Source organism: Xenopus tropicalis, chromosome 7 (assembly GCF_000004195.4).
Source record: "Xenopus tropicalis strain Nigerian chromosome 7, UCB_Xtro_10.0, whole genome shotgun sequence".
Lineage (NCBI taxonomy): Eukaryota > Metazoa > Chordata > Amphibia > Anura > Pipidae > Xenopus > Xenopus tropicalis.
This window is the reverse complement of record NC_030683.2, coordinates 80,256,649-80,270,517: the sequence shown is the minus strand read 5'-3', so window position 1 is coordinate 80,270,517 and position 13,869 is coordinate 80,256,649. Positions and strand designations below refer to the sequence as shown.

General features: G+C 38.6%; 2 protein-coding genes across 4 annotated transcripts in view; one reads left to right on the top strand and one right to left on the bottom strand.

The window, feature by feature from the left end:
* Window positions 1-4,807, top strand: part of cbl (Cbl proto-oncogene, E3 ubiquitin protein ligase) — a 55,920-nt gene extending 51,113 nt beyond the window's left edge. Inside the window, 2 exon segments of one of the 2 annotated variants that reach the window (NM_001128638.1) lie at window positions 457-630; window positions 1,664-4,807. In NM_001128638.1, the coding sequence (NP_001122110.1) occupies window positions 457-630; window positions 1,664-1,932 (443 nt within the window). In that variant the 3' untranslated portion in view covers window positions 1,933-4,807. 2 annotated transcript variants of the gene reach the window in all.
* Window positions 4,808-8,077: 3,270 nt separating this feature from the next.
* Window positions 8,078-13,869, bottom strand: part of mcam (melanoma cell adhesion molecule) — a 35,916-nt gene continuing 30,124 nt past the window's right edge. The window contains exons 13-18 of one of the 2 annotated variants that reach the window (XM_004916046.4): window positions 13,696-13,737; window positions 13,128-13,163; window positions 12,693-12,728; window positions 10,982-11,123; window positions 9,808-9,919; window positions 8,078-9,082 (exon numbers count right to left, since the gene is read on the bottom strand). In XM_004916046.4, coding sequence (XP_004916103.2) covers window positions 9,053-9,082; window positions 9,808-9,919; window positions 10,982-11,123; window positions 12,693-12,728; window positions 13,128-13,163; window positions 13,696-13,737 — 398 coding nt within the window. In that variant the 3' untranslated portion in view covers window positions 8,078-9,052. The remainder of the gene's footprint in view (window positions 9,083-9,807; window positions 9,920-10,981; window positions 11,124-12,692; window positions 12,729-13,127; window positions 13,164-13,695; window positions 13,738-13,869) is intronic. The other variant, XM_002935018.5, reaches the window with a different exon arrangement.

Genomic DNA, 13,869 nt, shown 5'->3' with positions numbered 1-13,869 from the left:
CTATTGGGTTTATTCAATATTTAAATGATTTTTTAGCAGACTTATGGTATGGAGATCCAAATTACGAAAGTTTATCCCTTATCCGGAAAACCCCAGGTCCCGAGCATTCTGGATAACAGGTCCCTTACCTGTACTAAATATGCCTTATAAAGTAGGATACTCCCTGTACTACTAAAACAATAAATAGTGTAAAACTAACCACACATGGGAGGCCATTGACTACTGATTTACCCGCTCCAGGCTGAGTTGGCTGCACATTAGCAATTTGTAGTTACAGAATGTCAGCCTGCCCTGTTAATATCTATTCAAATGATCGGCTCATTTGGTAACCTCACCAAGCAACTGGAACTTTCTGTGTATTGTAGCTAAGTTGGTGCTATTTAAAGAACATAGAAACTGTGATGGACAAAGTGTGATGTATTAAGGATAAAAGCTAATATATGTTTATTCCAACAGAAACAAATTCTGCAATAGCCAACAATGGACCAGAGAACGATGACAATGAGGAAGATGGATATGACATACCGAAACCCCATTTGCCGATGGCTCCTGCCCGTCGCACCATGTCTGATGCTCCTAATGCCACACCTGCCTTCTGCTCTGGTGCCATTGGCAGGGACTCTGGAGCAGGTGAGAGTACCAAGGTTTTTGTTTATACGCACAGTATCTTATTTTACTAAGAGTCTGCAGTCTAAGCAGAATTTGTGCCACCATAGGGAAATACAATATATCTTATTTAAAATTGCACAATTATGTAATGCTGGGAAGCAAGCTGGGGAAGTCTTTGCCTCTGCAGTTAAAGCTACAACTCCAAGCATCCCCTGAAACTTTATCAGAAGGAATTCTTTGGCTTGTGGTTATTTGACATATGACATTCAGGAATATGTTGTTTTCCTTCCATTCGAGCTGCCCACAATAAATATGTAGGATTGGGATACCTTGGGACCACCAAGAAAATGTCTAATGTCACTGGAAGGGGTTTTATGGACAGTGAAAGGCAAGTCCTCTGCTTGCGTTATGTCCAATCTTCTGAACTCCTTTGGTAATCACCCCTGTATAGTGAGATTCAAGGTCCAAAGGTCCTTAAATGTGCTATTTACATTTATTAGAACAACAACAGGACAATGTTAAGCAGCTGAATTGCTAGTAAAATAGTGTAGAACTTTACAGTGTGTGCTATGTACTTTGGGTACTTACTACATGAGTTTTGCAATATATACTATATTTTAAGGATATTGGAGAACTGATTCCTTATACCTTATCTAACATTGGCCTGTTAAGCAGGTGATCTGGTCAGCTTACTATAAAGTGTGCATCTTATAACTAGGATATTGCCACTGCTTTATGAGAAAACCACAAAAAAAGTATTTTCCATGAGACTCCAAATAGTAAGTTATAGTATTCTTTATACTATACAGTAGGAGAGTGCACAGAATACCTACTCTGGAAGCAAAAGATAAGCCTACCGGGAGCATTCCACTAAGCAATGCTCCTGACTCTTTTTTACAATACGGTTTCTTTTTCCTTGAATGTGTTTGGCTCACACAGCGAGCATAACATCACAGTTCAGCCTTTCTTATTCCTGCTTGTTACACTGTAAGCTTACTTCACCTTTTCCAAAATGAACTTGCAGATTTGACAGTACTTCTGTATTTCTTTCTAGGGCTTTTGGAGTCTTCCCAGGTTCCTGAGCGTCCCCCAAAACCTTTTCCAAGGAGGATGAACTCTGAACGCAGGTCGGTAGTTGGAGGAGGTTCTGGGGATGCCCCTCCTGCACCACTATCCAGTGAGATTGAGAGCTTGCTGAGTCAAGGCTACTCCCAACAGGACGTGAACAAGGCCTTGCTCATAGCCCACAACAATATTGAAATGGCCCGCAACATCCTGCGTGAATTTGTGTCTATCCCTTCACCGGCTCATGTTGCCACATAGCATCTGTGGAACTTGGACACTCCAGCCCTAGGTGGGAAAGGGGAGGAGAGCAAGAAGAGCATACCTCCATCTCCTGGGCTTTTAAGCATCACAGGAGCAACTGTGGGACCAGTGTGGGTAGTTGTGGGTACAATGGTATTAAGAGGAGTGAGGTGCCCATAGTCCCTTACTGGAAGTAAACAGGGTATGGGCGTCAGCCTGCCCAATAACTAGAAGCATTACAAGTAATATGACCCATGGCCATATGAGCACTCCATTTAGGAATGATCAGATGCCCCATCTCTCCAATCCATTTGCTGCCTGTCTTCTAGAATTTCAGGTACATTAGGCTCGCATGGCTCTGTTTAATGTTTTGGACACATTGAACATGCTGCCAGTTAAAATAGATCTTTGAGTTGCCCACCAATGAGATGAGGGAGATCAGACGGTTATATATATTGTCATTCAATGTAATGTTTAACAACCCCTTTCATAACTGAATGGGTTTATTGGCACCTTTCTCTGCTGTTACAGAGGAACCTCACTCATTGAATGAAACTGCCTTAGGGTGAGGAACCTTTTATCACACAGGAGTAGGTGCTTTTGACCCTATTAAATGGCATTATTCAAAATGAGTTGGGTCTGCTCCCTTAGCCCTTTTTAATCCTTGTTTTGCTGTTTTTCAGTTACTGTGTGTGTATGTGTGTGTTTTTTTTTTTAACATGTGACTCAAGGCAATAAGGCACTCCAGGGTTTGGTCCCCCCACTCCCCAATATCCAGGGTGCCCTAATGCCATACAACTCAGGGTTAATGGGTGTCTCCCTCCAGGAGTGGATTAGTGGAAGCAGAATTCTGGAGGAGGTGGGAAGAATCCTTTTTCTAAAGGGTTAGGATGGTTCATGCAAGACCTATGTTAAGTACAAGCAAGTACATGCTTCTACATCAGACTGATGCTATTTCAAGTTTCACTGCCACTTAACATTTACTAGCATTAATGCATCACGTACAGAGAATAAATCCACAAACAATATTACAGATTGTGTGTAACCTATATGTGTATAATATCTATGTATATAAACGGGTATTTTTATATACATTATATATGTGTATGTATGTACATGTAAAAGCATTTATAGCTGCACCAGTTATTTCATCCCGTGTACATAAGCACGTAATGGCTTTCCCTACTCCATTCTGGGGCGAGATGAGCAACATACTATATACTTTGCCATATTCTCACACTAAGCAGCAGATTTATCAAAATTCACTATTACTTTTCGCAATTTGAAAAAAAGGCAGAGAAAAAACTCAAATATACGGAAATATTTTTAAAAACTCAAATTATTGCTTTCAATTTTTTTTTTTTTTAAAAAGTGAATATTTGCATTAAAAACCCTGCAAGTAAAAGCTCCTGCGTTTTTATAGAAGTCGATGGGAGTGGTCTCCAAAATTTCAAGCTTTTTTTCTGTGATAAGATGCGCCTATTCTGTCTGAGGTTTTTTCTTAAATATGCTAGTGCTTGAGAATAGAAACATGCGGTTACAGAGAAAAAGTTGCTTGAGTTTTTTTTTGCATTTTTTCCCTTGATCTCAAACATTTTTGCCTTTTGAAGCTCATACACAGTCTCACTGCCAGTCTCTGTCCCTGTATCATTTTTTTTATTTCCTTACATGTCGGTGTGTGAAAGAGAAACTATTTATTTAATATTTTTTCTATAAATGTTCCATTTACCTAGAATTTATTAACAAACTGGATGCGTTTCTTCTTTTTTATGCATCCTAAAAGGTTTTCACTTAAAAAGAAGCCACAACAAATATGAAGACGTTAAAATAAAATGGAAGTATCCTTGCCACTAGTGCTTGCTTGGCCAGCTCTTTTGCTGACCTCACCCTGCTCTGCATAGATATACATATAGATACACACATCTACACGCAGCTTCTTTTTCTAAAGGTTTTTCATCTTGGTCCACTTAATTTTATAGCAGGAATACCACACATCCTTCAAGCAAATGTGAACTACAAAACTCAGATATTTTAGGCAGTTCTGGGTCTTGTAGTTCAAAACAACGAGAGGAGGAGTGAGAATAACATCCTAAAGCTGGCCATACACTGAAAGATTCTCGTCAACCGAGTGGATGTTTCCCCCCGATATACGCTATATACGACTTTGGCAATATCGGGCTGGCCAAATTATCAGATTACAGCCACGGAATTGCAGGCCGTCAGGGTGAAAAGCATATTGATGAGTCTATACTGTGCTTACCCCAACAATGCCCAATTGACATCTGGACGATTTTTGGGCAGATATCAGTTGGGCAGGCCCGTTGGAGGGCCCATACACAGGCAGATAAGCTGTCAACTAAGTTCGAATGGGCTGAATTGGCATCTTAAATCATCCAGTGTATAGCCATCATTAGTCTTTAGCATATACACACATACATGAGACCAAGTTGTGATTTTATTTGTAAGGGTTTACAAACAGAGTTCTGTGGGTTTGGCATCAGAAAGTGAAGGCTTATATTGCACCCACATTATAATCATGCATACTGTGGGGGAGAGGGCAGCCTCCTCCATATCCATGATTTAAGCAGTGTTAAAAGCTTGACAATAAATCTAACAGATTTTTTTTTATTATTATTGTATTTAATCAGGACCCCAAGGTAAATATTCTTACAAGCAAAGGGTCTGCAAATTCCCCTTGTTATGGATTTTGTTTGTATTTTAAGCCTGTGTTCTTCTAACGATTGTAGAGTATACTAAAAAAAAAAGTTATTTATTTAATGACTTTTCTTTTAACTAAAGAGCTTTTCTTATTTTATTTTCAGTTTGTTTTTCTGTACCAATTTATGGGGAAAAATATTTTTAAAATAAATTCTTTTTGTCTGTTTCAGTCTTATGATGCAGTTAGATTGTCGCCTCAGTGGGTTTGTATGTAATGCTTGTAGCAAGTGGGACACTATTACAGAGATCATGGCTCTTTTGGGGGTTTCTGAGCTCTCATTCACTTCCAGCTGCTATAGCAATGGCTGGAGGCAGTGACAGGCCAGAGTTCTTGGCTCTGTAAAATACACAGCACAGCCTGAAAGATTTCACCACGCAAAGTTAAGTTCTAAAAAAATTAAAAACAAAAAAACTCTTGTACAAATAATAATGAAAAACTTCACAGGTATGGTAAAAAACAGGGAAACTTTGCTATGCCAATAGCCAGCATTGGGCCTACACTACACCAGTGGAGTTTATAGCACCCAAGCCTTGTCTGCTGGTATTATCACAACCAAAATTGCAATCATTTGATGTACTTGAAAATATTTGAGGTTAATCATTTTTCACATTATCCTCATAACCATAACAGGCTGAATGCTTTTATGTTTCATTGTGAGAAATATAAAATACCGTATAATCATTTGGGCTCTCAAAACAACTACAGGAACTTGAAACAATGGCCTTTTCAATGCAGATAAACATAAAGGCACTTAAAGATCAGAGCATTCATTTATGTCCACAAGCACACTTGCACTCCCGCAGTTTTGCTCACAAAACCCTTTCATTAAAAGTTCTTGCGTCAAATTGTTCTTCTTGCACTTCCATATTGTTGTGCTCAGCAATGTCTAATCCTTCCTGCCTTTCATTCTGAACCGAATGCTGCTACACGTATTGATGCAGGGGAACCTTAGAGCCACCACCATCTCCTGACCAGGCGGTAGTTCCAGGGTTCCCTTCACATCCAGGGTCAATAGACGCAGCACAATTGAACCTAAAGTCACTCGCAAACCGAACACCATAAGTGATGGCAGTTGAACGTCTGCAAACTTGCATTCGATTTGTGATAAAATGTAGATAGAGTTGCATTAATTTTGATGAATTGGATGCAGTTGCATGAGACCCAGCACAATTGTGAATGCAATTATGGAAAAAAAAATGGCGATTGCCCTCAAAATAGCACTTTGCTTACCGCACTTGTGGATGTAAATGGGCACTAAACTTTCTGAAGAAAAGAAGCAGCAGCTGTTTTTGTTGAACAAGGAGAAACCTGTTGTAAGAACCAGTGGGCTAAAGAAGTGTTCACATTTTTTTTTTCCCTATTGGGTTTATTCAATATTAAAATGATTGTTAAATTACAGAAAGACCCCTTATCTGGAAAACCCCAGGTCTCGAGCATTCTGGATAACAGGTCCCATACCATATTTGAAAGTACCCCTCACACGGCAGATGTGTTTGTTTTTTTTTTTTTTTTTTTTTTAGGTTCCATTCTCCCAATTACAGATCTACATGTTGTTGAAAATGTACCACTACTATAATTTTAAGGAGTATACAGAAAAGTGAATCCGCATATACTTCCCTACAGAGGCACGTCAGTTTAGGAATCAGTGGTCTAAAGGAATAATATTTAGGACATGCATGACATGCATTTAAATTGGTCATTTTTAAAACTGTCTCCATAAGTTAATAGTACAGGCTAGTTATAGATACAACTGTACCATGATCTGCTTCTGGTGGGGTTCCACTGCTTTTGATAGTCCATGTGATGGCATGCATTCTCCAGGACGGATAGGCCACCAGTATGGCTCCCTAAGTGCTACAGAAATTTGACATGCAGCTTGTCTAACGGCACATTGGGTTACCCGGTACTAGCATGCAGTCGGTGGCAGAGAGTAACCAAAACTGGTACTAGATTAGAAAAGGGACAGTGCATGGCTATCAGACTGGCAGATCTTTAATGGGATACTGTCATGATTTTTATGGTGTACTTATTTCTAAATTACACTGTTTGCATAGCAAATAATTCACTCTACCATTTAAAATGTTATTCTTGAACCAACAAATATATATTTTTTAGCCATAATATTGGTATGTAGGCAGCCATCTCTTATTGTTTTTAGTGTCCTGCATAAACTCCCTACATACAATTGCACAAGATCAGTAGTGTAAACCACAGGGAATTTTTTCTGCTTGCTTGCACACATATTTGCAGCTTACTCTGCACGTAAATCAGGGTGCCACAGAGCCCTTTATCCTACCTTCCTCTTCCTTCACATCTGCTGGGTCTGGTGCCCCTAGTGTTATTCTCCTGATCGCAAACTCTGAGGCATAAGGCTGACTCTGTTGTGTGCTAATCAACAATTTAAGTGTGATTGTTTATGTTTGTCCAAGATGAAAATGTTTATGGGCTCACCAAGCTAACTAGTTAATGACAAACATGGACTGCCAATATACTGTATATAGCTCAAAAACATCTAATTTCCAGTGAATATGTGATCAAAGCTTGTTCTGAGTTCAATTGTGCTGAGACAAAATCTGAGTTAACTGATAAATATGTACAGCAATAGTTGTGGTCTGTAGGTGACAGTTCTGCACAGGTCCCTGATGATCTGATCAATACCTTGAGGGCTGAACATTCTGATTTAGCCCACTACTTGAAGGTCTGAAACCGGAAAAGATCCTCACTTTACATGTGGCCAAGCAAGAAGATCCTGGTCTATGGACAGCTTTACTCAAGCAAACGTATATTTTAACCTATTATGGGCCATCTACTCAATGCTACCCCAGTCAGTCAACATCACCCCTAGAGGTTGACTAGCTGACATTTGTATGGGGGGGGGGTCCAGAATCTACTATTTGGTTAAGGTTCCTACAGGGCAAAGAAATCCAGTATTCTCTACAAATGAATCTGTAAAGACTGTGCAGTAAATTAAAATTACCGTCGTTAGTAGGAAACTAATTATTATAGCTATGTTGCTCCTGGAAATGCTTGTAGCATTAACTGGCTCAGTGTGCATCCTGACATGGTTGGTTTTAAAGGGGATGTGTCTTCAGGTCCTGGTTCCACTTCCTATTGGCTGCTTTTCTCAGGTTGTGTTTTGGCTCTAAGCGCTTTGCACTGTAGGATGACACCCAATCAGCAGCTAGATAGATTTGACAGGGAACTGTATGATTGCTCATTCACTGCTGCCACTGGCTACTTGTAATGGAAATCAGCCAGGAAGCAGCTATAAGGAGCTGCAATAAAGATGTTATTTTTTAGTCCAGTTTGAAAACAGCCACTATATATTATTTATCGCTGCCTACATGATAAGGTAGATTTTCAAAAATTGTTAACAGGTCCCTTTTAATGCAGGCATTTTTTTTGCACGTCAAACATAACAAACAACACAATGACACATCAGGATTTAAACATATTTGTTTTCACATACTTTAAAAAAAGCAAAGCTTTAATAGATTCCTTAGATTTACACACAAACCAACAAATATATATATATATATCGTAAATATATCTGTTCTAAATAAAGCTGTTTTCAGCATGTAATGTAGGAAATACCATAGGAGAAACCCCTTACTGCTTTATAGAGGTGTTTTTTTTTTAACTAACAGGTGCTAAATTGCACAAGTGCAGGTACCTACAGCAACCAATCAGATCTTTTCTTTCATCTTGACTGGTCAAATGCAAATTTTTGATTGTTTGCCATTGGTTAAATGCACTGTTGTCAAAGAGTACACATGTCAGTATATTGGCCCCACAGTGTCTTTGGGAAGAATCATATGCCCTTTCTTTCCTTTAAGATAGGTACTGTTTTTTTGTTTTTTTTATAGGGGTAATTTCCATATCTACAATCTGAGGATAGAATACAGTGCATGGACATAGGGCTTTCTCTCTTCCGAGTAGAAATGGGAGGGGGGATTGTCAGTGCTTCAGTTTGGACAGTAATCTTCATTTGTGCTTAGAGATTTGGGGGTTTAACTCTTTCCAACCCGTTACTTTGCATAAAATACCCTTGCCTTGAAACTAAACAAAGGCAGGAATTCCAAGGCCACCTCAGGGTCAGTTTTGTGTCCACAGAGTAAACAGTGATAGGCAGTTGAGCTGCAAGCCACAAAGGTCACTTAGTTATCAGGCATCTTCTGGATGGCAATATTATAATAAAACAGCCACCTTAAGGCTATCTGCAGGCAAATACAATCTCTGGGTATGGCAGTTCTGTTGGTTTACTGCCACAGTCTTTGTATGCAGATTTAACCAGAGATCAGCCACAGAGCAACTCCTGTACTGGACGGGGAGGAGGTGGCTAATGGCAGTTTTAAGGACAATGTAGGGCTGTAGACATAATACGAAAGACGGATCCATTTACTCCAACATCGGACTGATTCAGTTTCTTAAATCCATGTACTTCTCCCCCTTTAAAAAAAAAAAAGTAAAGTTAGAAACCTGTCAATAAAGAGGAAACAGAGGTAAATGCATATTATACAGCCTAAATACTTGTAATAACTTGACATTTGTATTTCTATTTTGACACTAAAATCACATTAATAATAATGGCCTAAAAATGGCCAGATCTCAATTGGGCAAGTTTGATTTTCTGTCATCGGTCTGACCCTGCCTATGCCCACTGTTTTAATTCAATATCGACCACCTTAGGAGAAGATCTGCTCATTTGGCAACCTCATCAGTGGACCGCAACATGTATGGCCACCTTTAAACTGAGGCGAAGACAAGCAGTATGTGCATTATTATATTAGTGAAAGCTCCTGATTGGTAATCTTCTAACGTCTTGTGTATGTTTGTGCCTGCCACATATTAGACACAACTGCGCAGGAGTTCGCCTTAAAGCACCCTGGGAACCCTGGTCAGGAAGTGGCAGTGGCTCCAGGACTCCCTTGCGTCAGTAGGCACAGAAGTGTTTGATTTGAAATGGAAGGCAGGATGGCGGTGCCGAGCACAATTATAGGGAGGTGCAAGGTGCATTTTGACACAAGAACCTTTAATGAAAGTGGTTAAACGTGCAACTGACTGCCGGGAAAAATGTGGGAACTGCACTTGCGGACGTAAATGAACCCTACAATTCCTAGATATAAAGCTGCGTTATATTTTCTATTGAACAAGTTCAAAAGAGCAGTTCCTACCTGATCTCCTGGAGGCTTCTTTTCTTGCGCTCCAGGCAGCAGGACTGATTCTTCAGCGGGCGAATCTGGCTTCATCTCCACAACAATCTGTTCCTTCTCACCAGGCTTCGTACTAAATTAGCCAACAAAAACAAAGGAAGAGACGAATTCAGTGAATGAAAGCTTAAAGGGATACTATATTAACTTTCATATGCTATTTTTGTTACTACAAATTTTCCATATTCTACAGACAACAGGCATCAGATATACAGTTGTGAGTTTCATTATTGTATGTGGGATGTACAGTAGTCATATTATGTGTCTTGTTTTCTAATACTGTAGAAATAAAACTTTGAGGTACATGCACAACACATGGGCAACACTTTCTGAAGCTGAACACAGAAATGTGGAGTGCAAATGGCTTCGTCCTGCAGAGCAGTAGCAGCAGGTAGGAATAGTGGTGTAGAGTAGGTATAGTAGGGTAAAATTGCAGTTAAAATGTATTAATTAGTGGCCAACCTTTTTTTCTAAAGACAACTCTCACTTGCACCCTCAAATCTGCAAATATTATAAGGATACATAAGGGCTTCTTTACAAAACTGTGGCCAATCACCACAATTTTTGCATTGTGCCCCACTCAAATTTACTTTGTCTGCCCTGGGCAAACATATTTTACAGTCCTAGAATGGAGCGCTCATATCATTCTGAGCTGCAAGCTGGGGAGCCCTATAATTAACTCTTCTTTATGGAAGGAATTAAGTGCAGGGCTTCCATACATTATTGTTCTTTGAGCATGGAGTGCAGTGAAACACTTTGGTGCATGATGCTCTCATTTTAGCCTTTAGTCAATGAGGCCTATAGAATGTTATAGCCTAGATAGACAGGGCAGCTTTGATTGGGGTTCTAAGGTCATTTGGGGACTATCTAATTGTTCCAGCATGCTATCCTGCTTAAATGAAGCTATTTTTGATGTATATACTTGAAACTTTCAGGATGCTAATTTTTTTTTTGTAAATTTACACGTGACAAATTAATGTATGTATGTAGTGCAATAATTCACCTCAAAAACACAGAAAAGTCTGTTGCAACCATAGCATATTTAATGCACATTTATAAATAGGTTCCCATCTGCATTGTACGACACTGTACTAAACTCAATGTAGTTTACTGTATTTAATAAATATTGTGTGCTCACATGTCTTGTTTTCCTGAACGCCCACACGGAATGCGGCCCTTTTTGTAGAGAAAGTACAGCACAGCTCCCAGGATGGCCAGAAGCAGGATACAGATAATAACAACCACAATCAGTACACCATGACTGCCTCCACGAAGGACATCTATGGAAATAATATGTCAGTTAAAGGATATACCCAAACACAATCTACAAGACGTAATTTCAGAGAGCATTGGTCGATAAAGGTTCAAATTGGCCATGGTGACATATTGAAGAGCGAAGAGGTACTAACCCTTAATACAGCAATGTGATACAAAACATAAACCGGTGTTAAGACCTTTACTAGATATGGCAGATATATGATAGTTGGAGAAAAATGTTATAGGAGTTGCATAAAGTAATATAATATTCTGGATACAATCTCCTTTACTACATTTTCAAGGTAAGTGACCATCTAGACTGCAAGACTCAGTGGTACATTTATCATGCTGTGTAAAAAGTGGAGTAAACCATTAATGGTGAAGTCATTCATAGCAGCCAATCAGATACTTTGCTTTGGTTTTCTAACTATTGAAATCTAATTGCTGATTGGTTGTCCTGGGCAACATCACTGGTAATGCTTCAATCCACTTTTTACATAGCATAATACATATACCCCCTATTGCTGAACACCAGTAAAGACACCTAAATCAGTTTTTGCACTCTACTGTACTGCCCAAGATGGAACCCGGTCCTCTATGTAAATCATGTGTATTCTTCATTGTTGTACAATAGCAGGGTTTATACATCATACAACTACTGATTGATACAGGGGGTTAAGAAAGATCATGCTCTTAGAGCTTACAATCTAAGATCAAATTAGTGAAAATCTAAGAACATTCTTTGCAGATCAATAAGAAACTAGTATACTATCATACAGCACATCACCTAGCAATTTTTTTTGCCATTGTGGTTTTGCACTAAAGATGTCATCTTTCAGTGGGTAGGACTTGAGAGATGACTTGAGTGAGGGCAGACATTAGCTAAAGCTGACTATATCTTCCCTCTGCCTAACCCTCAAGCAAACTATACTGGAAGTATTCTCCACCTATGACCATATTTATGATTGATATTAACATTATTATAATTATTAACATTTATTTATAAAGCGCCGCAGCACTGTACAATGGGTTTCATACATTGGACATACAGAGTAACATATAAAACAATCAATAACCAATACAAGAGGTGAAGAGAGCCCTGCCCAAAAGAGCTTACAATCTACAAATATTAAACAGGTAGGGGTCCTTTGATAAACTGGCAAACAATTGAATGGTTGTTAGTAATGCGTTCTGTAGCTTATTATGAAGACCCATGTAATTTCTATGAAAATTAATGTAGGTTGGGGGAATCCTTAAATTACTTACATTCCCTATGTAAGTAGACATTTTCTCACCTTAAATTTATAATGTAGAAGAAATGCATTAATTGTTCATGCCAAATACAGAGAGCATTAATCAGTGTAGCATAGGGCAAATATGTGGTGGTGTCAAATAAAAGCCCAGTTTACAGTCAGAACAGCACAAATAATTATGTGTCCTGCTCAGTTTTGTCAATTCTAAAGCTCTACGTGAATGCTTGTAATCCATGTCCACCCTTGGAGTACCATTAAAGCTTTCAGCTCCCTTACCCATCCCATATATGCCCTCATCAACTCCTTTAAACTATTATATGGTTTATTTTGTAGACTTGCCTTTTTTTGTATCTGAAGGTACTGTGTTTCCTGATCCTGTGTCACAAAATCAAAGAATCAAATAATTATATACATATATTAAATGAAGTTCAGCTTCAATAGGGGAAGGGTTTAAGAGGCTGGTCTGCTCACTATAAAGTACACATGCATTTCAGTTTTCCTTCATCTTTGTTTTTTATTTCTGATATATTTCCATCTGATCTGTAAAACCCTTGACTACTTTATTCTCCATTAAACCCCCTTAGTGACCCTTTCAGTCTTTGCTGCTTATGGAGAATGTTTTGTGCATGCATTAGTAGACAATCTTACACACACCAATACATTATTTATTTCAACTTGCGCCTAAAGGTTTGGTCAAGTATGCCAGATACTTAAAGTTCTGCTCTATCATTGCACAGTTTTGCAAATGTCAAACATCATGCTTTCTATACATACCTGTGTTATTCTCAGGAGCTGGTGAAGTCAACAGATCTACACGACATATCAGAAAAATTATTTTAGGTGCAAGTCTGACTTACAAGTGTAATTCACATTTAATATGCTTATATAAAATAATTAAAGACAAATGATAAATAATAGACTTACAAAGATAGTTGCTAAATTATACCAGTGCTGTTGCCAACAAGAATCAACTCAGCCTTTGCTTTTATTTTCCAGTCTTTAGTAGACCTTTTAAAACTCCTTGCTGATTGGTTGTTATTGGCAACTGCACTTTTACAATTTAGTACGTATCTACTAAATCAGCTCCATGGCCTCATTTCTAGTATTTTTCCTCTTATCATGTCCTATAACTACAAACAAACTCTTAATTGCCCATCCCCCAATGTCCAATGTATGGAATGTTCATTCTCATTACTTGCAGATGGAGCTAATAGAATTTGAATTACAACGCCAACCATTCAGTTTGTTAAAAAAAAATAGTGCTCATCAAGGCAGAAATTTTTCTCCGTTGGTATACATGCTCTGGTTTTACCACTTTCCACATCAAATTTTGGTTACATACCTGAACTAGTAGTCACAGAAACAGGAGGTGTGGTTGACAGATCTGTAGGGTAAATCAGGAAATTAAGTTACACAAACAAGGTTGAATCAAAAAAATACTCAGTAAGTAATAAGTAATATAAATTATTCCTTTTGCATTAAAGGGGAGGTTGTACACTATTCTATCTTGCCAATC